We start from the raw sequence: 24,378 nt of genomic DNA on the forward strand, positions 1-24,378 counted from the left end.
TGGCTCACTCGCGAATGCCGAAGACGCCGCTCCCGCAGCGGCGGCTCCTGCTGATGAACGCGGTCGGTCGGCCTCTGCACGGTTGGCCTTCCTTCGCAAAAATTACGTACCGACATCGGGTATATACGGCTCGCTTTCCCGCTTCCACCGCTCGCCAGTTCTCATTGAGGGCGTCTCTCTCTATCGAAGAAGAAGTTAGGACTCCGACTGGCTTCGCAATTAGAACAACCTTCCACTGGAGGGAGGCTTCGAGAAAGCATCGATTGGTTCATTGCTGGACTCTCGGAGGACAAACCGACCGACAAACGTAGGTACTGTGGACTGAGTTTGGGAATTCTGAGAAGAATCTTAGAGCCGGAGACACTTCCTCCGGGACTCACCGGCCGCTGGAGAGAATACCGGGGGATACGAACAGCCGAGGAATTCAGGAGAGAGCAACCGAGGTGGCCGCCGGACGGACGGATATATCGGATATCGGTATCAATGGAAGCAGACGAGTGGGAGGGCTCACATATGTTTTTCAGAATCGGATGAAGTACTACCTTCACCCATTTGGCTCTGGGGCGACTGACCCAAACTCTTCTGCTGTACCGTAGTGTCGATTCGAGATTTCAGTCAACTTCGAGGGTCGGGCGTATCCGGGCGAGGACCGCCGAAGAATTCTGTCCCTCTGGATCTCAGCCGAAGAGGGAAAAAGCGAAAAAAAATAATGTCCAGTTCGAGGCCGCTTGCTGCGTGCAATACTCAACGGAATGAATTCTTGCATGATTTACGAGTTCCGAATGTCGTCTGCGATCGATAATACAATGAGCGTCAACAAGTACGCAAAGCCTCTGGTAGATCGACGTAGACGACAGAGCCCAATTATCAACCACGAGAATTATTTACGAGCTCGCGGAGCGTACGCTATCGATTCACATCGTGTTTCTGATTACCTGTCTTACCTGAGAAGCTCCTCGTTTTCCGATCGGGGCATCATACGAGATTTCGTCGTTTCTGACCATCCGCTCCCGTCACGGGTCTCGGCGTTCCCGGTCCTCTCGGAGTCTCCCGATCCTCCAATCGGGTGCCCGGGCCTCCCGCGTCCTCGTTCGCGTTCTTTCCGTCGTGTGCCGCATTCTGCGCCAATTTCTTTCACTCGATTCAGCTCACTGAGTGAGTGGCACTTCTCTCGATAGTCCGCGTTGACATTGATGGAAGTTTGGCGGAGCCGGGGCTCGGCGGGAAGTCTGGGCCGCACCGAACGGACCGACTGCGACCACCGGTCCCCCGTCCAGCGGTGTCGGTCGTGTTAGTGCGTCACCCAATTAGCGGAGCTCTCGACCACCGAATGGAAGTTTTACGATTGATTTCTCTGAGCTCTCCAACATGGCAACGAAGTCGATGAATCAGTCGCGGTGCGGTCGTATCAACTGCTGCTTGAGCTCAACACAATCCCGCTAATCCCTCGATTTATTGCTCGGTCATTTCCTACCGTGTCTCATTCAGAACAGCGAGACTAATTGTGCGTTCCACTGCCGGTGTTGTCTTTGTTGCTCTGTTGTTGTTCCGGTCGAGATTGTTAAACACAACATCGCCACGGCAAGTTCCAGCGGGAGGCGCGCCCGAAGAAGATAACGAACGCCGCGGGAACGCTGCTCCCGGTCACTCCGTCGTCGTAGTCAGCGCAGGTTTGCTGAGCCGCGCTCATCGCGTACGGCAGCGTTGCGTCTTAACTACCCGTACCGTGAGTGATGGTACGAGCTCCTAGTGTGCTATCGGACTTTCGCTCGCTATTGCATTCTCTAAAAAGAAACCCCCTGAAGGAGAGTTGCTTCCCTGGAGAGAGAGTCCGTGCAGACGACGATAGTGACTCTATTATTGCAGCTGATTAATTAATCCGAACACCTCGTACATGAGCGCAGAGCGGGTGAAGGGAGCGAAGTCGTGGGGGAAGGGGGAAGCGATGGCGCAGAATAAGAATTGCAAATAAACGAGATAAGGACCCGTCTCCCTGGAGATCGAGATCAAATCGTCGACACCGAAGGACACGACACGACATACGTAGCACACAACGAAGACGTCCATCTGCCAGCTCATCGAGCTCCGCTCCGCTTTCGGCGCGCTCCTGAGCGAAAACGCGAGGACTGATGCGCAAACCGCGCGACGAAAAAAATTATCGCACAGAATACTGTGTGGGGGAACGAGCTTGGGGACTTCCGGAGGGCACTTCCGCGCGGAGACAATCGCGAATGGTAGGGAGACCCGCACGGCGATAGAGGAGCATCCTATTCAGTGGATATGGGGAATTTTTCTTCCGCTCCTTTATTTCTTTTGGCAAAGTGAATGCAATTGACGCTCGCTGGAAGGCGGGCAGTCGGGCGAGCTGCAACGATTCACAGTGATTCCCAGAGCCGCACTTTCTCCTCCCCGATGCGGCTCTTTTGCAACGAGCGAAGTCAGCGACGTCGTTCGACTCCGTACCAGACTCTATATCACACAGCTCGGGCTGCTAAACCTCGTTACTTCTTCACAGTCTCCTTCAAACGCTGTTCTCTCTCGTCTGTTCCGGGATACGAGCGGGCGTTGCGTCGTCGTCCCCGTCGTCGTTCTAAAGGGCATCCATCTAAAAGCAAGTGGCACCCGCCGTCGTTGTCGAGCAGTCTCTGATTTTATGCCTTCTTTCTTGAGACCGGGCCTCGCTTCTGGTTTCCGCATTTTCTCGCTGGCCACGCTCAGCCCGGCGGGTTTACTTCCGCATCCCCTGCGAGATTCCTCGGCTTCGATTTCACTATTCGCTTCTTCTTCGCTTCCGTCCGCTCACTTTCTCTGTTCCTCTCGACTAGACCGACGCTAACTCTTTTTGGCTGGAGGAAGGTACTCAGGCCCGGCTTTACCTCAGCAGAGCCGAGCGGCCGGGTTCAAGTCGGACGCTGTGCGACTTCCGCCAGCGTTTCCGGTGCACTGGAGCTGCCCGCTTAGCGAATCCCTTTTCTTAAAGAGGAATAGTTGCCGTGGCGGAAGCGACTGCTTCCGAAGTTCTCACGTTGCCGGGCAAGAGCTCTCCTTCCTCGGTTTCGTACGTTCCTTCTTTCCTCTCTTTTCTGCTCTCTCTCTCTCTATCTATGGCCGGTCGTTTTCTCTCGTGAGCGCTGCTCGAGCTCCTTCTAAATTAATCAGATCTTCTTGCGTCTCGTATTCATTGAGCAGCTTTATTGTTTCAATTGAGAAGACGGACAGACGGACGGTTGGGCTGGCTGGCGAGCACGGGTACGTTCCCGTTTAGTCGTTCCGACTTGAATACGGTCTTCTGTTTTGAGTGCTTTCTCTAGCTTTTCCACCTCTTATTGCTGGTGCTACTCTTCGTCTGTTAGGTTCCGATAACTGTCTTCTGCCATTGTGCCCGCTTGCCCCGCCATCCGATACGAGTGTGTGCCTCGGCCTCGTCTGAAGGCAGACGGATTCGTCGAGAGTTATCGCCAATGAACTCGAAACCTGACGGTATCTGTCGACTTCGGCCGCTGGAACAACCGGCTCGGCAGCTGCGGAAGCGATGATCCGCTCGAACCGTCCGATGTGAGAGAGTCATTTGAATTTCTTCGGTGGAATTTCCGAGAAGGAGCGGATCCCTTACGAGCGGAATCCGACGATGTACCTCCTCCTCGCGAATGGTCTGCGAGTTCCCACTTGAGATCCCAGCATCCCTTCACGCCTCTGGTAATGTTCCCAGCTTTTCTGCGGAGCAGTTTTCGACTTTTTCTCATTTCTGTCGAGAGAATACGCAGATGAATCAGCCATAACCCTGCATAACCGCTTCTGAAACTTTTGCATTTTCTCGCGGATGCCTTCCGTAGGGAGAAGCTGTCGGCTAGTCTCGAAGCGGCCAACACGCTCTCGAGAGAAGGTCAATGTCGCATGCGAATCTTCATTCGTGGAAAATCCAGACAGACCACTCACCCGACCGTTGTTTCATGCGGATTCACCGATGAGTATCGCCATCGGATACAGGAATCCCAAGCGCATGGAATCCGAGGAAGACGGTACGCTTATTTTTCGCGTGCGCGCTCTTCCGCGGCACGCATCTCGGTCGCTCTGTTCCTCGGCGCATCCCCATACTCTCCGTAGAGCTTTTTCTGAGAGGCAGAGTAATCCCCATGTATCCCCTCAGCTCGCCAGAGCTTGGCGAGGCCGAACAAGATGGAATATGGGAACGCCGGGCGTGGGTTGCGTTGTGGTGAACTCTTCTGCAGCTCGAGCGTTCGCTCGCTGTGCCTGCCGTTTTGTCCCTCTGGCGTTTAGCCACTGAGGGTCGAACAGAGAAAGAGGGAGGGAGCGGCGGCGGAGGAAACGGAATGAGGAGAGAAGAGAAATGAAAATGGAGCAATTCGAGCAAGAATGACCACTGCTGCGGGCACGCTGGCAAGTAACCAATCTGGCTCCCACCCACAAGCACACAGAATCATTGCGGGCTCTAAAAGTGGTTGTGTGTCCTGATGTGTCCGCAGCTGTTTATGAAAGAACGGCGCGGCGGATGCAGACTGTCGGGGACGTTAACGGTGGGTGACGAGGTAGGGGTAGAACGAGGGTCGGGAACGCGGAAGCGAATCGGGACCTCTCGGACGGGTGGCCGAGGGAAACATTGGACGGCAGCAGAGGCCCTCAAACAGCGACTGGAAGAGAGAAAACCCAGAGGGGAGGGGGACAGTGATGAGGAGCATTCAGAAGCGGGTTCAGAAACGGGGACGCGGACGGAGCGAGAAGAGAGGAGACGAGAGACGGAAAGAACCAGCGAGCGACGGAGGGGGCGGGCAGGGAGAGAGGGGGAGGAGGAGGAACAAAGGACCAGAGACCCGAGTATTGTGATGTGTGCCAATTCCTGGAGCTCCGCATCGCAGAAGTGGCTGGAAATTGCGGCTGGAAAAAGCTCTTTCCACATTTCTAGTTTTCCTCTCGTTGTCCGGTTCGCTTCGTCTGCTCGTCTCCCTGATGGCTGCAGTAATGGTGGACTGGAGGGCAAGAACGCAGCTCCAAGAAACAAATTGGACAAATGGCCATAAGGCAACGCCGGCACAGTGCAAGCAAGAGGAGCGGGGCGGAGTCGCTCATTCTTCTCAGTGACTGCGAGGGAAAATCAACGCACATGAGAGGTCGTGCGAGACGAAGTTTCGATTCGGTTGCGTAATCGAGAGTGCTTGAGCACCGTGAGGGTGCCGATTTTTTTGAGTCACGGAATGCTCGGAGAGAATTCAATTTCGGTTGGAGGCAATGATTGAGCCTCGACCCAGATTGCTCGGATCGACGGTCGCTAAGTTTCCTCCGCAGGGGAGCTCTCCATGGGTGGCTCTGCCAAGCGGGAAAGACCTGAGAAATTTCGGAGTCGTCCGCCGATTTCGACTGACGCCAGCTCCGCATTCCGAGAACGGTCCGTAGAACTCCGGATATCCTCGCCATCTCAGACCCTATCTCGCCCCCTATTTTGGAGGAACTCCCCAGCACTCTCGCCGGCTTATCTGCTGAAGCCCAGAGCTTTCGCCGAGTTCCACCTGTCGACACAAACACTTTGACTGCCGCTCATACCAAACGGTTTTGACAAACGGAACAACTCAAACCGACTTCATGCTCCGTTGACTCCCTCCCGGCCGGGCGCTCAAGTGTTCCGAACTCGTTGGTCGCAAGGGTTTCCTTCTCGATCGTTCCTCTTTGAAATGTTCATAAATCACACAGTCAACTACTTGCGGCTAGACTCTATTCACTTCCTCAATCCTATTGGGAGATGATCGGATTTCGATCACGGCAGTACGGCAACGCCTACGTTCAGAACGCTCTAACCTCTTCGGCTCACGATTCGAATCATCCTCCACGGTCAGAAACCGCATCTGAAGTTGCAAGCCTCGGACAAAAGAATCGATCGAGAATCGAAGGGATACTTGATTCGTTTATTCATGAACGTACCTTCTGAAAAATCTCAGAAGGCCAAAGAAGCTCGGTTCAAATCCCACGGAGCGTTCGGGAGGTCGCCCGAATCGAGCGACCTCTGACGGAGGTCGAGAGGGCAATGGTCTGCCTACGGCTCCCGTCGAAAACAGCCGCGGACAGCTAATTGGCACTCTGAACAATTCGCCCACGTTCACGGTACGCGATTCTGGAACGAATCAGAAAGCGGACCGATGTGTTCTAATGATCCGTCGACGTCGCTCACATCAGTGAATTTCTGAAGACGTCATTAATTGCAGAATGTTTTCTCCCGTTGGAGTTTTCTCTCGATCCGAGCTGTTGCATCACGAAAATCTCGTCGAATTGTGACTGACTCCCGCTGCTCGGATAACTGTCAGCACTTGGAGTGACTCACCGCGGAAAGAGCTCCGCAGTCGTCAAATGGGGCTTTCATTCATTCATGAAGTTTCATTGCGGTATCTTCATGTCTTCGCCCGAGACCCGAGATCTCGCCGCTCGGTGCCAAAAGCCCCCGACTTCCTTCAGCAGAGTCCCTGGTTTTCTCTTTCCCTCCCATGTTCTGGGGCATCGCTCCCCGTGTTTCATATATGACGAGTGTGACTCATCGCATACTCGTTGCGCCACCTCAACTCGGAGTTTTTGTTGCATCCCTGGATTCCCGAAACCATTGACATCGGAGCCATGAAGCGCCCCCGTCCGAGTTGTCCGTCTCATTGGGATCCTTCTCCTCCGAGAAAACGCTATCCGGAAAGATCGTCCCGTCACGACGGACCCTTTGCGATCGGCTGGGATCTATTGCTTCAGGCGGCGACGGATAATTATTCCTTGATCATCAAATTCATCATCGGGCATCTCCAGAGGTCAAACCGAAGTTGCGGCCCTTTCACCCCACGTGAGTGTTCCAGGGCCGCTCCTGAATATGCCATGGGGTGGAGGGAACGCGGGAACAAAGTTGAAACTTGCAGAGAGCATCAAAGCGTGACATTCGATATTCTCGGTGGGGCTGTGGTGTGGTTAGTCGTTTCCTCTGCGAGCTCCTGGGTCATGGCTCCCCGGTCCGCCTGGACGACCGACGTGCTGCTCGCCTGCCTGCTCGGCCGGCTGCGAGTCTGTCTGGCCGACCGACCGACCGAAGAACGAACGCGGGAAGACAAACCCAAGAATCCAACGAACAATGCACCCAGAGACCCATTGCGTCCACACATCCCCACAGAGTTGATTTTTTTTTTTCCCTCTGCTTTGAGGTCTCCGACACCGTATCCGGGGTGGCGGATCACATCACTAGCAGATCTGCGCGGAACGAGCGATCCTTCTCCATGGCATTTGCGCCATCTTGCAGGAATTTTCTGAGAGGAGAAGTGTCCGAACGCCATGAACGATGACCGGGAACTCGACTGTTACCAGGAGCTGACCGAGGAAGGGAATATGCTGCGAGACAAGATTCTTGAGCAGAAGCAGAACATCAGGACGAGCATGGATAATCAGTCGCGAAACTTCCGATTGAGCGATCGTAGGTGATGAAAATTGGAATCATCAGTAACACAGAAGACTCGGTACGGAAACTCCGGTCGGTCCAGCTGCATTCGATCTACGATGATCGGAGCATCGAAAAGATCGTATTCAATCGCATCGATCGATTGATTTCCGTGTATGAAGCTCCCTCCGAAGAGCAGAAGCATCGACCGCTGCGAATTCCGAATGGAGCGAAAGCTCTAGTACTCTAGTTCGTGAGAGAAGGCGGGCGGAAGGAAGGGGGGAGCTTAGATATTTCGTTTTCCGAATCGCTGACCAGATATAATCGAAAACATGTTGAGATTCTCTGCGTCGTTTCAGCCGCATGTCCACCTCGTGTCGCTGTGCTCTTTGCTTTCTTAGGCCTATCCACAGGCCTGCGGCCGTCAGTACGAGCTCCCGCCCCGAACGTCTCGTTTTCTCTCAGCTGCGTCGCGTTCTGCTTCGTCTGGAATCGGTCGCTCGGTGTGTGAGCAGCTCCGCTCCAGCAGAAAAGATATTCTGGATGAAAGCCCTCGAGGCTTTTCGGCCGCGTCGCGTTTGATTCCGATTCATCCACAAGGCGTTCATGCACTTCTCTCCTGTCCTAAACACCCGTCTAGTTTCTTCCGAGGCGCCCCTCTTCTGGCTCCGTTGGGCTTCGATCGGACAACTTTATCCGAGTCCCGCGCCGGAAGGATTCCAGCCTCTCGGAGACTTCGGTTCCCTCAGACGACCGCCTCGCGAAGGGTTTGTTTCCTTGAGAACCAAATCTTCAAACTTCACGTTTTTCCGAGCCGAGCGAGAAAGCAAGTCTATCCCAAAGTTTGACCGGGAAGCCTCCCCGAGACTGAATCACAAGAAGTTTCGTCCGTTCACGAATGAGTGCTACGCTCGAAAACGTCGCCTGGGGCGGAACAATGCGCGCGAGACGTTCTCACTCTTGCAGAGTCGACAACTCTGTCTTTGGCCGTCGTCGTCATTAAACGGGGGAAGCTAGCTGCTAATGCCCAGGTCCGGGCTCTGGCTGCGATAGTAGTTTCTCTCTTCCAGCCACTCATCCACGAAACATTTTTGCCCGGCTGTCAGCCGACGTAAGTCCTTCCAGGAGTGAGTGGACGAACGCAGACCAATTGTTTGGAAGCGTTCTGCAACTGATAGAGTCGCGACGGTCGAGGTCAGCACGGAAACAATTCGATTAGTTTTCTTTCGCCTCCCTGTGTCTCCGAGAGTTCGCTTGCTCACCCGCCGGTCCGCCTGTCTCTGGTCTGTCGGTCCGTCCGACCAAGGACTGTTCGTCCTTCCATTGGTTAGTTCCTTGGAGTGACCGTTCGTCCATCGGTCCGCGTGTCGGTGCGTTCTTCTGTCCGCTGCTAAGCTATAGAAGAAGCGGGAGAGTGAAAGCGGGCGCCCGTCCGTCCGACCGAGCGACTGACCGAGTCGGCAGAGATCGATTGCCAATTACCAATGATGACATTCTAGAGTGAACGACGCGGCGAGGATTTGGGTCCAACGCCCGCGGATTCAGTGGATGAATGAATGGGAAGAACCAAGACAGGGACGGATGACTCCGGAACAACTGCTTGATGGGAGATTCATTTTACTTATACTGATCGATTGTCCGGAATTCTGCGGATCGAGCGAATATCTGGGAAAGAGTATAAGGGAAATTACGCGTACACAGAAATCGGTCGATACGCCGGTCAGATGAATGAAATTACGACTAGGCTCAGATCTCACAAGCAAAAAAGTGAGAGGGTTTCGGACGAGAGCTCCAGAAGACGGAGAGCCCCCTCGGACGGGACGAGGCTCGATGGGGCGGAGCTTCGACACTCCGAACCACTTCATTCCAAGCTGTGTTTTGTGAGTAGAGAGGAAGACTGAGAACGCCGATAATGACGTCGATAGCATCGGAGCCATTCTTGTCGCTTCATTCGGCAGAGCTGGAGTCAAAGAGGGAGAGCGTCGCTTCCATCCGCCTTACACGAGGGCTCCCGACGGTCGTCCGTCGAGAAACAGACCCTTTCACGTCATCCCTCTACGCACTGTTCTATCAATCCTGGAAAGCAATCAGAGCTGCCCTCTCTCGATGCGCTTCGTTCCCTGACCCCGCTTTTCCCGTTCCTATCGTGCGAGAAATGCGACGACGCGAATGCAGCTGAGAGCAGATACAAATGTCCTTCACCGCCGCCGTGTTCAGCGACGGTTATCGCGACGAGGTGCGTCGATTCGGAAGGCCGGGTAGGCGAAAACACGCTCTGAAGACCGAATCTTCGAGGCGAGCGTCAAGATAGGGCGAGGGACGGGTAGCTTTCGTCGAATAGATCGCATGCGAAATTTAACACGATTAAGCACGGTCACGTTCTTTGAGAACGAGCGAAGGCGGCGATGGGGAACGAGCCTGCCATCAGCACTAGACAAGCATGAATTTATCATCCTGGTTTAGGCGAGTACGTATGTTTTCTTCGGGGAACCTGCGCTCCGGAGTCGACAAGGTCGCCATACCTTATTGGACCGTTAGAATGTCGAAAAAAAAACGTGACTCTCGGAGAAACTCAGAAAATCCCTTTTCCCGGGAGATGAGCACGTCGTAGGAATCCAATTCATTTAGTTTTTGAAGGAGCCCGGGCGCAGACTCCGGTGCGAATATTGATTCCCGCTCGGCCAGATTGGCCTCGCCGACCCTCGTCGTCTTATCTACTACGCACGGTGTTCCTGTTCGGCCTGCGAGGGGAACTCGTAAATTAATTCATTGTGAAATCCGGGCCGCGTGAGCATGGAAGCTGTTTCCCAAATGAGAATATTCTACGGTCCGGATCTTTCTCATCGATCGATGCCTTGGGACACCTACATAGACGAAACGAGATCGCTCGAGATTCTAATGGTGGCTGCGCATTTTCTTCTCGTAACCACAGCGCTGTGGTAACGACAGCCGGTCTCATGGCGGCAGTCGAGACAATACCTCGCGATATTGTCAGAGCTCGAGAGAATGGCGATGTGATGGTGGCAGGTGGCAACGTCGACGACGACGAGCAACGTTGACCGAGAGACCCGATAGATTGGTCGAGAGAATGGACGCTTGTTCGAATTCCTCCGGATCGTCGATATATTGGTCCGTTTTTCGGATGTATGGACGGATGGTAGGTTACCATGGTAAAGACCATTGGACCGGACCGAATACCGCCGATGCTGTCCGCCATCACCCACTCCACCCCACCCCACCCATTACTTGAGGATAAATTCCTCTCAGCTCAGCCGATCGGTTCGTCGGTCGATCGACTAACGTCTCACAACTTCACTCAAAGTATTTCTCACTCTGAAGAACAACGGGGATCTTTCCGTCCGCTCGCCCTCCCGCCGGATCGTCTTGAACTGGAGAGGAGAGAGCCATTAAATCGCAATCACAGACATCTCTTCTATTTGTAGAGATGGCTGGTGAGATCTCAGCTCTGAAATCTCACAAATGAACGCCGTCGTCGGCACCGCTGCTCCTGCGTCACGGGATTTCTTCTTCCCTTTTACATCGTTCGTCTCTGAACGTTCTCCCGAGCCGGAGCTCTCTTGGGCCGAGAGCTATCGATATCGGCGTACCGCGCCTTGGAGAAAGTTCCGGGCTCAGTCTAACGGAGGTACCTCTTTGGCGGACCCCAAATGAAATTATCGACGTATCGAAGACGTCTTTAAGGATGCACTGTATGAGGAAATAAATACAGTACGCCATTTTCCAAAGAGAAAAGAGCCTAAGAAAATGGTCAAGCTCATCACTAGCGTGGTCGTTGGCTTTATGTCTCACCAGCGGTACCGCGGAAAGAGAGAGAAATGATCCCTCGCTTTTAAGGACTCGACGTCTTATACGAACGTTCGACTTCGAGTTGATGGAGCTCTCGAGGCGGTCCGCCATGATGATGATGATGGCTAGCGCAAGACCAGATGGTGACTCCGTCGTTCACTGAGTGGTTGTCGCCATTGCTGCCACCTCGAGTCATCATTTGTCCGCTGAGAGAGGACAGCGAGGAAACAGCTAACAACAAGTGAGGAACACACATCCTTGACAAAGAAGCGAGAGCTCGGTGACCGACGTGGGAACGAAGGAACGAATGAACACGGAAGGCACTCGCAAGCGAGGGGAAGGGGGAATAGGTGGTATTTTCTTAATTTGAGAGGAATCGAACCACACAATTTGGTTGATTTCTATCTCGAAATAGGGGAATCGAGAGATTCGAGGCTTCGTCGTGCTGGGAGCATCAGGGATGGGACGGACGCGGGGCATCGCGAGGACAGCGTTCCAAGTCAGAAACATTTCCCGCTCGCTAGGAGAGGGTGCGCTTGTCGCATAGATGGATGACCGCTAACTTGGGCCATTCATCCAGCTCGCGGGTCCTTATTCCGCTTCGGAAACGTTCCCTCCTTCTGCCTGCAACCCATCTCGGACAGCCCTCATAGGCGTCCGTCACCCCTTTTACATATCTCCGCCTCTTCCAACAAGCTGCTGCTGCTGCTACCGCCTACACTGCGAGAAGCTGTCCTTGTGATTCTTCTGCCTCTATCGCCAGCGGAGCTCCCGCTAAGGACAGGCTCCGGCGGAACAATGAATCCCGGGTTAAGGACGAATAACGGCAGGAAGCTGTACGGGTGAAGAAGAACGACTTCTGGGCTACATCGAACCGAGGAGTTACTCTTCGGAGCGAGAGCCTTAAAGGCGACCGCCGCATCGACGGGCCGAGGGATATGGGGAAGGGTTTGCTTATTTATTATTCTCAAGTACGCGGCGATCGCGCTTGCATGCATGCCTGCTCGCTCGCCCCCGATCGGGCCAGACACGCAGTTTCGTTAGGGCGAGCGCCGGAGCCGAGAAGATTCTTTCAATATCTGAGCTGGGGAGTAGAAGGAAGAGACAGAGAAGAAGACCGTGGCAGCCAGGGGAGAGCGCTGAACCCTGCCCTCGGTCGCGGCACTCTGTCAGCCGGTCGAGCCTCGAACTCGGTTCTAGGCCGATGTGTGGAAAACATGAATCGCTAAACGCCGTGGCGTTGCGTCGCAAAAGAGAGAAAGCTTGCGGGAGACGGCGCATCTGCCGCTTCGAGAAAATTCGTATGGGAACGATGTCATTCGGTTCATCGGATAACTCTCGCGATCGCGTCGCTCGGGTTCTCAGCTCCGTATTTCGTGGTCTCAGGCTGAGCCAAGTGTCGGAGACTCCAGATTTCGGATAGCGCACTTTCACTGAGCGAAACCACGATTTTCGACCTTATTCCCTTCTCTCATTCGATGTGTTCTCTGAAACCTTCATCTGGCCATCATCATCCACGGATATATATAATTGACTTTATTCCTGATCCATGGCCACTCGATAGAGAGGTTCTGAATGAATCTGCGAGGGAGCTCTTCCCGAGCATTCGGTCCTTGCCCCGAGGAGTCCGTGGACACTCTCGGTCGCTCTTGCGGCAAGCTGAAGTCGGTCCCAAGGCCAAAACTGCGTCGCTCAGCACCTCGGAGTCTAAGAGTTTTCTCTTTTCGCGAGCGACCACAGCTCAGATGTCCAACGTCTTTCGATTCTTTTTCTTCTTTTCCGAAGTAGGTACCCCTTCGATTTTCCCTTATTTTTTCGTTTTCTGCCATGGTTTCCTGCGGCCGGTAGTCGCTGAAGGGCCAAGAAAGAACGACCGCTCGTTTGAATCGAGTCGGAATTGTGTGTTGGTGACTTGGAAGCCTGAAATTGGCCAAACAGTGTTCGATGGTTGGTCGAGCTGTCCGTGGTTTTCTCTCCCTCTGTCTCCTTCTCCGTTTTTCCCTTCGTTCTCAGACATACTGAGTTCGATTGTCGTTCACTCCGGTCGGTGGTTTTCTTCGTTCTTTGCTTCGCTCAAACGGTTTTCCGAATGGAAGCAAAGCGGAGATAAACACCGAATGGAGCGAATTCCTCTCGGTCTTTTGCTTTCCCTCAGAATCGCTGACTGTTTGACCGACTGGTCCCGTTTGCTTGGCTGACTGCTTGGTGGCGGACGACTGGTGGGAAGGAAAGAAAAAAGCTCACCTTTTCCTTACCCTGTTTCTCCGAGACAGAAGACGAAGCCCCGCAGGACGCTAGTTGACTGGAGGGTCCTCCGACAGCTTCACTCGCTGTTCTCCCGTTCGGCCGTTCTTTGCTCGGCTGACGGCTTCTGGGTAGGTTGGCAAGCTGGATGGCTTCTGACATGTCATTAGGAAAGGTGGTAGCGGCAGTCGCCAGGGATGGAGAAAACGAAGGAAACGGACAGATGAGCGAACGAACGAACGGAAGGACGAACGAAAACGCGAAGAAAGCAAACAGGAACACAGGCGTACAAGGGGCAGTTGCTCCGCTGTGGATCTATTCCGCAAGTTGTGCCGTCCTCCGATTCGCACGGCTCGTCCCCGAGCTCCTCTTTTCATCTGCTATTCCCCGCTTATCTTCCCCAAGCCTCGTCCGTACCTCCAGAAGCGTAGGACGGACCCGCGAGCGGCGGGGCCACAACTGTCCATGTAGGTCTGTCACAGACTATGCGCGAGTGAACGACAAGCCTGTCACCGCACCGAGAACGCGAGGGGAGACGAGAAACGGAAATACGAGGAAAGAAAGCGAGAAATGCAATAGAAAGACGAACAAGGCAAGAATGAAATCTATGAAGAGACTCGGAGAGCCACACCGGTTAAGCAAAATCTCCTCATCAGGACTGACTTCTGGGCCAATGCCGATGACCGGGTCGAAGCACAACCTCGTATGCAACATTTCCGTCATAGCGGCTGCTGATTTTCCCCTCGCGACGTGACGCTCCCACCCTCAGAGGGGAGCAAGACAGGCGGATGTCGCAGAGGCTCCCCGGTGGGAGCCTGCTCATGAGCGTGGGCAAAGAAAAAAAGCGTGGAAAAATTGACTCAGGGCGACCGTTATTGATGGAACAAGTACGATAAGATGTCTCACCTCGGATGGCAACAGCTAACAATGGGGAGTTCTTTCAAAATGCCGAAATCGCATTCTCGCATTGCTACGTCAACGTCCGCGTTCCCGGACGACTGAAGAGGGAGCCAACGGCATCCAACATAGTATGTTTCTTCTCCGCGTTTTTTCGGTAGATGATGGCTTGTCAACGCATTGTTGCTCAGAACATCGGAGCAGATAGCAGCGATCAGGAGAAAGAACACGAATTCAATGCGATAGACAACAGGGAACGCGGAGGCGGACGAGCGAGCTGTGTGCACCTGCAGTGACGTGCAACGAGAGAACCCGACGACGGGGCCGAAGTTTCGGTTAGAAACCATGATAGCTCATTCATCTCTATCTGTCAACAACTAAGGAGTCTGCGTTCTCTGGAACTCGGGATATTGGTTGTGTGGTGAGGAGAGATATGATCCGAAAGGGGGAAGAAAGTCGTCTGCGAATCCTCATTTTCTCATGACTTCCTCTCCTTAGAGGGAATCTCCAGCGAGTGTCCATCCTATAGGATTGGATTTCACAGAGAAGGGGGGAGGGGGAGTATAGTTCTCCCCGCCTTCGACTTTCTGGGACGGTTCCCTACGAAGCCGCGGTAAGAGCCTTCTCGTTGCTCTCGACGCTTGCTGCGAACCTCCTCATCGGCTCCTTCCTCGAGGGACCCGCAACAGGAAGTAGGAGGGTTCAGGGTGGGAAGCACTTGAATCCCGCGCGAAATTCCGAAAAACGTTCCCGGTTCGCAGCTGTTTTCGCTGTTGATTTGTTTTTCCTCGGATTCATGCGGAGAAATTCTTCATGCGGTCATATTCTCTCCAAGTTGGCTCTCTACCGGAAACGGCAGTGGGTTGCCCATTGCCCTCCTCCCGTTGGGGGCTCTCACGAGGTGGGTCGCGCCATTGCCGCGGCACTCCTCGTAGTTTCCGCACAACCCGTGTTCCACGAAAGCATAAGAAGGAATGACGCGGCATTTGGCCGAAGGGAAATTCAGCAACGCTCTCTCCACTGAATATCTTGTTATTCTCTCAAGGAATTGGGCGAAAAACCGGAGAATGAGCATCAGAATAAGAGACCCTACCCTATCGCGGGTCCTCTCACGCTCATCGCCGATTCTGCCCTGGCTCAAGCGCGCAAAGCTTCAGAGTGGTCGCTGCTTGGGGTCTCTCGCCGCGAAAAGCCACTCTGTCCGTATTACGCCTTGTTATACATATTCCGACTCCCATTCGGACTCCACTCCAGCCTCCCCTCTCCCATCGTTTGCTCCATTCACAGTCGGGAACGTTCGGCAGAAAAGCTCATTAGGTGCCCCTTGCTGACCAGGCCTCGAGAAGTCGTCTATCTTTACCGAAGTAGCCAGCCACAGGCTATCATATGACATTTCGAGCTCTGACGCATGACGGGAGCGCCTGGAACACCCGTGTCCTCAGGGCTGCGACCCACGCTCGCGCGAGTGCGCGCAGCGTCGATTTTGTCCTCCGCCTGCCGCTTCCTTCGAGCTTGCAAAATATCAAGTCATCGAACTTTGGAGGTATACGGCGAGAATTTTCCCCTCAGATTACTCCGGAATATCCATCCGCTGAACGAGGGCGACGCTCTGTCGCAGCTGTCGCCAGCCTCATCAGCTCCTCATCAGTTCAAATTTTTTTCACAAGACACGTTGTGCGTATTTTTCAATTTCTTCGGCAAGACCAATTCACTGTGAGAGGCGGCCAGGTTGATAGCGTAGTAGTTAGGACCCGAACTCCGTCGATGCTTGGTATTCGGACAGAATAGGAGAATAATTCACTTTCCATTCGTTCCAGGTGAGCTTGCTCGCGCGATGGCGAACAAAACCGCGGCAACGTGAGCGGGACGTCCAGCGAGTAAGTCAGCTTCCGAATAATTATCAGGAACTTATCGCCTCGAACTTTGATTCAATGACGTATGCGAGAAGCAAGACGTTAGACTCTGTGTGTGCGCGGCTCAGATCTCCTGTTCGTTTCAGGCGGAGCAAGGTCCAGGGCTCGACGGTGGACAGGCCAACGTGCGATGAAGATGACGAGAACGTTGAAACCTACCGTCCTGTTGCTAGCGCTCGCAAGCTTGGCGACATGCTCCCAAGCGCGAGGTGAGTTCGAAAATTTCCAGCAGCGATAGAAGATCGGAACAGAGTCAGCAACAGTGAACAAGTACCTAATCCGAAGCGAGTTCGGCTCGCTGAGAGAACGGTGTAGTTTCCGTCCGTCGGTCGGTAGATCGGCGGAGCGCATGCAGCGCCGGTACATCTCCGTGCTCTGCCCAATCATCGTTCTCAGTCCCCGTCAGATCTGCTCAAAGACCCCGTTCCCAAGATCCGCAATCCTCTCGTTGCCTCGCGGAATTCTTGGCGTAGAACGTGCGAGCTCGTAGCTCCCGAGAAGTTTCTCGATTTCGCAGGCCGTTAGCATGGCAGTCGGCACCTGCAAGCCCGCCCGCTTGGCTGGTGGTGCCTGCACGATGTCGAGCGTCTAATTACCGAAAATGGTGCCGTTAAAATGCTCGTACTGATCTCGATTACGGCACTCGCATCTCCGGAAATTGCTGCGCAGCAGAAACCGAAGCAAAATTTCGAATTCGCAAACGACTTTCTCCGATCAGACGTTGGATTCTCGACCGGGTTCCCGCCAGACACCCACCTATTCGCGAGCTGAGTCTGTTCCGAATCCACGGTCCCGGGCGCGCAGAGAAAGTCGTCGACGCGATAAAGTGAAGAAATTCTCGACTCTCTTATCGAGTTCTCGACGAAGAATTGCCCATGTTCGCTTGCGCACCGAAGGCCGTCCACGGGCTTTGTCGTTGTATAAGTTCTTCTCTATCGTGCTTGTCTTCGTCTAACTATGCCCCTCGTCACTTACTCACGAACGGACCGACGAACGAGCGAACGAAGAGACTGACAGACGAACTCAAGAGAAGCCGGCTAGTGCGCGCGATACAATTACCGACTCCACCCAGCAGATAGAGCCTTTAGCCTGACTGGATAAGCATCCTAGCCCCGGCTGTAGCCAACAACAACAACGAAAGCAGGCGTCGTTGATAAATGATTGCATAAGTGGTGCAGCACATAAATAGCGTTATATACAATACATGACTGTCCCCATTCGTGGAGGCGCTCGATCCTCCGACCGACGAGCTGCTGACTGCAACTAATCGACCAACGTTCACCCCGGTCCGACTGGGCAGAGGCGAATGCCCTCGTGGACACTTTTTTATGCGTACAACGAGGAAATTCGACTGACACATATATTCGGTGTTACAGGGAAGCACGGCTCCGGACGGAGAGCGAAACGACCACCGCAAACGTTTGCCCTCGAGCCGCAATCGAAAGTAGCCACGCTGGGAGAAGACGTGGTGCTGGCCTGTCGGGTCGAAAACAAAGTCGGTACCCTACAATGGACCAGAGACGGATTCGGACTCGGAGTCGACCGGGACCTCAGCGGTTTCTCGCGCTACGCCATGGTCGGCAACGACGAAGAAGGCGACTACACGCTGCACATACGTAACGTACAGTTGGAGGACGATGCGAATTTCCAATGTCAGGTTGGAGCTATGGACGGAATCGACGGGATCCGATCGCGATCCGCAAAGCTCAATGTTCGAGGTGAGTTGTCTATCATCATGATTCGCTTCACATCAGGGGGAGCTCGCTAGGGACTCCGTAACGCAGCATAGATAACCTCGGGTCGAGACGAAGCTCCAGAGCGAAGCTTCACCCGGAAGCCGCTCCGAGGGGAATGCGACCCCGTCCCGTAAGTGAAATCAGAATTCTGTGTGGGCTGTGGAAGGGCGAAGCGTGTGTTTAATCTTTTGAGAGCGGATAAAGGATATAGAAATCAAGTCATCTCGAATAGGAGAGGAGATTGGGTTGAGTCGTCTACACCGAACACGTGGGAGCGACCGGAGGCTTCAAGGAAACAAAGGCAGAGCAGGAGAAACATCCGCAGTAAAGCTCCACTGGCAAATTGTTTCTGTAGACTTTTGTCCTTCCTCAGGGGTGCTGCTGTCCATCATGTGACTTCGTGTCAGCTTTTCTATCTGGGAAGTGTTCTCCTCAGTGGGCTGTCGCACCCTGCGCTAGAGCTGGCGGTCCGCGAACAGGGAACGAACAACGGAGGGGGTTCCGTTTGAAAAAAGGGGTGGGCCGCTCGAACTTTTTTCTCCGGACCGCCGCACCATCATCTCGGCGGTAACCCTGACCGACCTCTTTCTCGACGACCGCGGCGCGAGACCTGCGCTGACGCCGACATCGGCGCAGAGACCATAAGATAGAGGAGCGGTGGCAGATAGTCGAGCCGGCCCGGAGCGTCCACTCGGAGAGCGCGTTTTTCCCGCTGGCGGGCTGGCGTCGCTCGGCTTGCTCGTTGCGGGCAATCCTCCAGCGTCCTTTTATGCAAATGTTATAGACCTGCCCTCCTGCCTGCCAGCCAGCTCAGTAGGTCGGATAGGCGGCCTATGACGGCCGCAAGTGCGATGAACGACCTCCGGTACTCTTGGGCCCCTCGTCCACGATACCGATCTGTCGGTTTTCCCCTTCACGGAGGCTCGAATCGACCCATCCTCCACTATGGAGGACCGAGGCTTCATCGATGGACGTTCCGACGCCATTCATAGTTTTTCTCGCCCCTCGACCTTCGATTCGGTTCTCACAAGACTCCGCTACGTTTTCGCGATTTTTGTTGGAGGAATTTTTGGCCCAGAATTCAGAGAAACAACCACCAACCGTCACATGCAGATCAGTCCGAAAATCCGGTCCATTTGGACCCAGAAATGCCATGTGTGAACCCCGACTCTTCGAAACTCCCATTTATGTGGTATTTGTTTCTGGTATGAAAGAGATAACTCGAGGTGAGTCCACCAAGTTTTCGACAACTATGACGAAAACCGTAAGAACTCATTTTTTGTGGACCCGCTCTGATATGAACTTGGACGGGGTAGCTCAATTCTCCATTTTCGTCAGCTCCGAAGCGAGCGACGCAACGGTTGGGTTGACCAGTCAAAACTCGAATTATTCGACCGCCGGTTGATTGAATGTGTTTAGGCTGTTTCTGAAGGTGGCTAGGTCGTCGGAACGATGTACATCGGGAAGCACTAAGAATGCCCGATACGAGCTTCATTAGTTGTTTTTTGGTCCCTTCTCCTTGTTGGCCTGACGGTCGGTGGGCGGGCGAGAGAGGGTAAGGGATTTTCTTTTCCTTAGAGCAAAAACTAAATAGGATTTGGGACTTCCCCATCAGTTGGCGCCACCGGAGCTAGTCCCTGTTCCCTGTTTTTCCTCCTTGGCGCGCCATACAAGGGTTCCCAGTCTTTCTCCGTCTCTCCTTTGCCATCAGTATCCTTGTTTTGCTCTCTCCTATCAGTTTTTTTATTGTAGTCATCATCGAGCTCGCTCGGGGGTCGAAAGTTCGCCAGGGTCGCTCTCCTCGAACACCGGAGTTGACCCTCTGCAGCAAGGTTGATTTCCTCCGAATGAACGTCTCCTCAAAATCTGGATAGCAATATCTGGGACAAGCATCGACCCTTCCTGATGAAAGCCCGCGAATCTTGACCGTTCTCGTATCTGATTGGAGAGTGACCTAGATCGGGGATGGCCACAATGAGTGAGTTGAAATTCCAAGGTCCATTAGACTTAAGCGAGGGTCACTAAAATCGATGCCCAGCCCGCCACCCCACGGCCCCGCGATCCTCGCACTTCCAATCTCTGACATCCTACCCGCGTTTTTCCGGGAAGCGTTGCTACAAATGCGCTCATTTACGCCGGAGTGAGCCCTGGCGTCAAGGGCTACGAGCGATGCTTGTCGGAGAGCGATGGAAAATGCTCATGCCTCCACATGCTCTGTTTCATCTCGTTCAGGCCCCAATCGCGTTGAGAAGAGAGTCTTGAGGGAATCAAGACTCCGGAGCGTTCTGGGAGCAGCTTGCGTACGATCTGTGCGTGGGATGCATGGGAACGTTCACGTCAGTGCCCCATATCCTCCGAAATTGATAGATTTCTTGGGACTTCGGAAGCTGGCGAAGCCCTTAGAACTTTCGATACATCGAAAATCCTTCTTGTGACGAACGCCTCGTATATGCGTCGAATACCGAATTCCCTCATGAGAAACGCGACTATGACCAAGTTTTCTGGTAGAGATTTCCCTGTTTGACGTGCAGTCTGTTCAGCGAACGCCTTCTCGTGAACGGAGCACTTTCCTAGTTCTGGAAGCTCGTTCTAAGGCGGGTTCTTGATAAGGATGGTTCCTCGTGAGGCGTGGAGTTCCCCATGTGAGGAGTCCGTCGACTGTCGTCTGGATGCGAAGGACTCCATAAGATCCATGCGCGGAATTCCGGCGGTGTCTTCATGGGCTCCTGAAACAGAAAATGAGATTACGGCGATACCATACATTTTCTAGAGCGACCGATAGTGAATCGGTGAATTCGAGCGGTTTTTTCATCGTAGGCAGATCCCTCATCGCCGATTCTACGTCGTTTCGACGAAAATTCCATGAGAACAGCTGCCGTTGTTCCTCTGTCTTTCCGGGTCAGCGAAAGATGCAGGGCTAGATACCACTTCGAGACACGGACCTTGCTGGTAAATGTTCAGTCGGATTGGAGCATCCTCACGAACGGGATCAAGACGAGAGCCACGTAAAAGCTGAAGGGAGGGCCGCCGAATCCTTGAAAACTCCAAACGCTATTGCGCAAACCTTCAGCCTCAAGTGGTTCACCTCACTCTGAAAACTTTCGAACAGTGAGCATGAGCATTAAGCGCATCACGCCGACATGGGCTCGGACGCGCCGCCGCGATCGCGCGAAGGTTGCGTGTCACTGACGATGAGAACGAGAGAGTGTCTCTGTCCTACGTGCTCCGTCAAGATTGTTTTGTCCTATTTGTTCCTCGCACAGTAAAGACAGTCTACAAAGGAGAACGGAGAAGGGAAAATACAGAACGAGAGACGGACACGTTCTTTGTAGCTGCTCCCATTGTCTCTGACCTACCTGTCGGGAGGCCCGTCGAAGCTCATCCGAGGGTCGCGACTGGGATGGGTGCGTATCAAATAATTGAACAGAGGAAGGTGCCAATGGACCGATTGATTTCTTGTTGCACAGCCCAACACTCGATCTCTCGGCGGGTGTGGCAAAGTGTTGCCCGTCACGTTCATTCGCACTTCTAGATCTCTCATCGTCCACTGTTCTCGCTTTGTCGAATCCCAACACTATATTTTGGATTTTTTCCTCCGCGGACGCTCCAAAAAATGTCGATCAACCTATCATCGCTGACAGAGAACAGACGAATTCCTCACCGGTGAGGCTGGTCGGCTTCACTTGGGTAGGTACTTGTCCATCGAACTTGTAAAACTCGCTGCTAGGGCGGATGGTATGCACTTGGATCGATGAGGCAATGGGCTCCGACTCCCCAGCATCGGAGCTCCATCTGCAAAAGTGACCATTAAATAAGATGTCCTCGATTCCAATTCTATTGCAAACTCGACCTCGGAAATCAGCTGCAGCAGGTCATTCCTGTAGTTGCCAATTCGAGGAAATCTGAGCTTCTTGGAGACGTTTTCCGTTTGCTTCGATCTACTTCTCACTCTTATTGATCAAACTCAGTTCCGTGGTGAAAAGAAAATGAAAAGAAAACCTCTGCCGCAGGGGCAGAGGTTTTCGCAGAGATCACGCATTCCGTCAGTCTCAAAAAACAAGCCCCGCAGGAAATCTGCTCGCTCTGCAGGAAGGATCCCCGAATTCCGGTAGGGTGGGTCTCTCGAACTTTTCTGAAGTCACTCAAGAGTAAATCGAAGAGCGAAATACGGCTTCCGGCGATTGACTGTCGGAGGAATCCCTCAGGCTGTCTCAGGCCGCTCGCTTGCTGAGGTCTACCGTTGTACTCCTAAATTTTACGCAGCGCATAGAAAACGGAAAACTGCGGGAATGATATTCGCTATCTGAGCTCGCGTCGAGTGCGAATGAGCTGCTACTACGGACTGATATCGCTTGAACTTTTTCCCCGCGGGGGAATCCTCCGAATCAACTCGAGTATTTTGGACCTCCGCTTTGCCACCAAGTTGGCGACACAGATCACGCTCCGTTCTCCAGGGCTCCAACGCACGTGAAATCGAGCTCTCGCTACGCATTCACGCTAATGGTAGCAGAGGGTTCAACGCGTGACAGTATTCTCCAATCTGTTCCTCCCGGCGCGCGGATTCTCCCTCCTTCTCTCTTCGCCCCGCTCTCTCGATGAGCATCCATTCATCTGTCCATCTATTCGTCCGTTCATGCGTACGCGTCACTTTCGCTGTTCGGTCGACACTGCTTCACAATTTGATCTTCAGCACGTCATCAACACAAATATTAATGCGCGCCAGCAGCGTGTTCATGGACCGCACTGAAAGTTGTCCACTTGAGTGAGCAGTTCAACAGCAGTTCCGGCAGAACCATTAGTGAAGGGCGACATCGATCGACGCGTGGCAAACGTTCATCACTGCGAGTTTTGTTTGAAACCCCTCAAACACTCCCACGTGCCATTTGACGCGCGTTTTCGCGTGAATGGACCGGCGAAGAAAAGCGTCTGAGTGAGTTTGCATGGCCTGACCCGCGAGGGCGAGCCATTCGCTCTACGAAGCTCTGGAGTTCGCAGCTTCCCTCCACAGACTGTTGTTTACCATCCTGTGGATTCGATTTTCTTTCTGGGACAGATGACGCGACCTCTTCGCTCCCGTGTCGTTCAGAGACTCGTGTGATACATTCTGGATAAACATTGAGTCGAATGATCGTGCAGTCTCGGATCAACCCTAGCTGCGTATAAACACGGACCTCGAAGCTCAGTGGAGCCGCCGCGCCGCGCCCTCAGTAGATCGAGATTGATACGCAGCGAGTGAACACGTTCGCTCACGCAGACCCGAGTCTGTTCCTTGTCGTTCTTCGATGTTCCACGTTTGCGAATCATCTGGAGTTTGTTGCTTTGCGTCAGTCGATGCCCATGGAGACGTTTCTCTCCTGATCCTCGGAGAAGATCCACGCAGGAAATTATGAGGCCCGCTCATGATCGAGCGTGATGAAACCCTAATCCGCGAGTAGACTGAAAAACGTCTACAGCGGGAGCTTCGCCCACCCCCCAGCTGATCGAAGCTGCTGAACTTACTGGAGGAGAAGCCCTGCTCAGACACCGTCTATCAACTTCCGAGTTGGAACTCCTCGCTCATTTATCACCGAGTAGCCCGACACACTCACCGGAAGGATGAATCAAGCATTCGGAACTCGCTCTCCTTTTCTAGAACGCTCCCCGGACCAATCCCTCTATTAGGATTTATGAACGCCGCGCCGTCGTAAATGCAACTGCCTCGCTCTGTCGGGAACTCAATAGAAGCACGAACTACTGTCGAGGATCAGAGATCTCTCTCCCTGCAACGAATTCCGTGGCCGAAGCTCCGGGTGGTGATAGGTCGATGGAAGGTTGGCAGGCGCCCCGGAAGAGCACCCGGAAACACCGGATATGTCGGTCCGGAAGACTTCATCCTCATTGTTCTAGGTTATCCAGACCCGACTCTGATTATTTTCCGCGACAGCAGATAAACCCAAATCAAAGAGCACCAAGGATCTTTGCCGTGATTGCGTCGCGACTTTTCATCAAGCCAGATTGCTCGCTCCGGAGTAGGCTTTTCGCATGCAGACATTTACTGATCGTTGCATCCGATGAGATAGGAGTGACCGTGCGTAGAGATGTCCTCGGGAATGTCACGTAATTACGGTTTATCTTTTCCGGTGGCTGCGTCGCTCCGAATCCAAGTATAGATAAGCTGTCACAGTGTCAACAAACGGGGGTCTCTGGAAGTAGGTCTCCTCTCTCTCCCGAGCGACGGATGGTTCAGGAACTTCTTCAATCTCAATCGTTTCCCCCCTAGAATCTAACCCGAGCTACAATCTCATTTATATCCCGCGTGACGCAGAGCCGAAAGAATTCCGGCTCCGCTCGGCAGAGAAAAATTCCGCGACCTTTGGCCTTCGACGTGGCCCGG

General features: G+C 53.6%; 1 protein-coding gene across 1 annotated transcript in view; it reads left to right on the plus strand.

Moving 5' to 3' along the window:
- Window positions 1-24,378, plus strand: part of LOC100906218 (irregular chiasm C-roughest protein) — a 68,373-nt gene that overhangs the window by 35,154 nt on the left and 8,841 nt on the right. The window contains exons 2-4 of the mRNA XM_029111760.1: window positions 16,174-16,233; window positions 16,356-16,478; window positions 17,646-17,987. Of these exons, the coding sequence (XP_028967593.1) occupies window positions 16,400-16,478; window positions 17,646-17,987 (421 nt within the window). The 5' untranslated portion in view covers window positions 16,174-16,233; window positions 16,356-16,399. The remainder of the gene's footprint in view (window positions 1-16,173; window positions 16,234-16,355; window positions 16,479-17,645; window positions 17,988-24,378) is intronic.

The sequence above is a fragment of the Galendromus occidentalis genome, unplaced genomic scaffold (assembly GCF_000255335.2).
Source record: "Galendromus occidentalis unplaced genomic scaffold, Mocc_1.1 scf7180000077466, whole genome shotgun sequence".
Classification (NCBI taxonomy): Eukaryota; Metazoa; Arthropoda; class Arachnida; order Mesostigmata; family Phytoseiidae; genus Galendromus; species Galendromus occidentalis.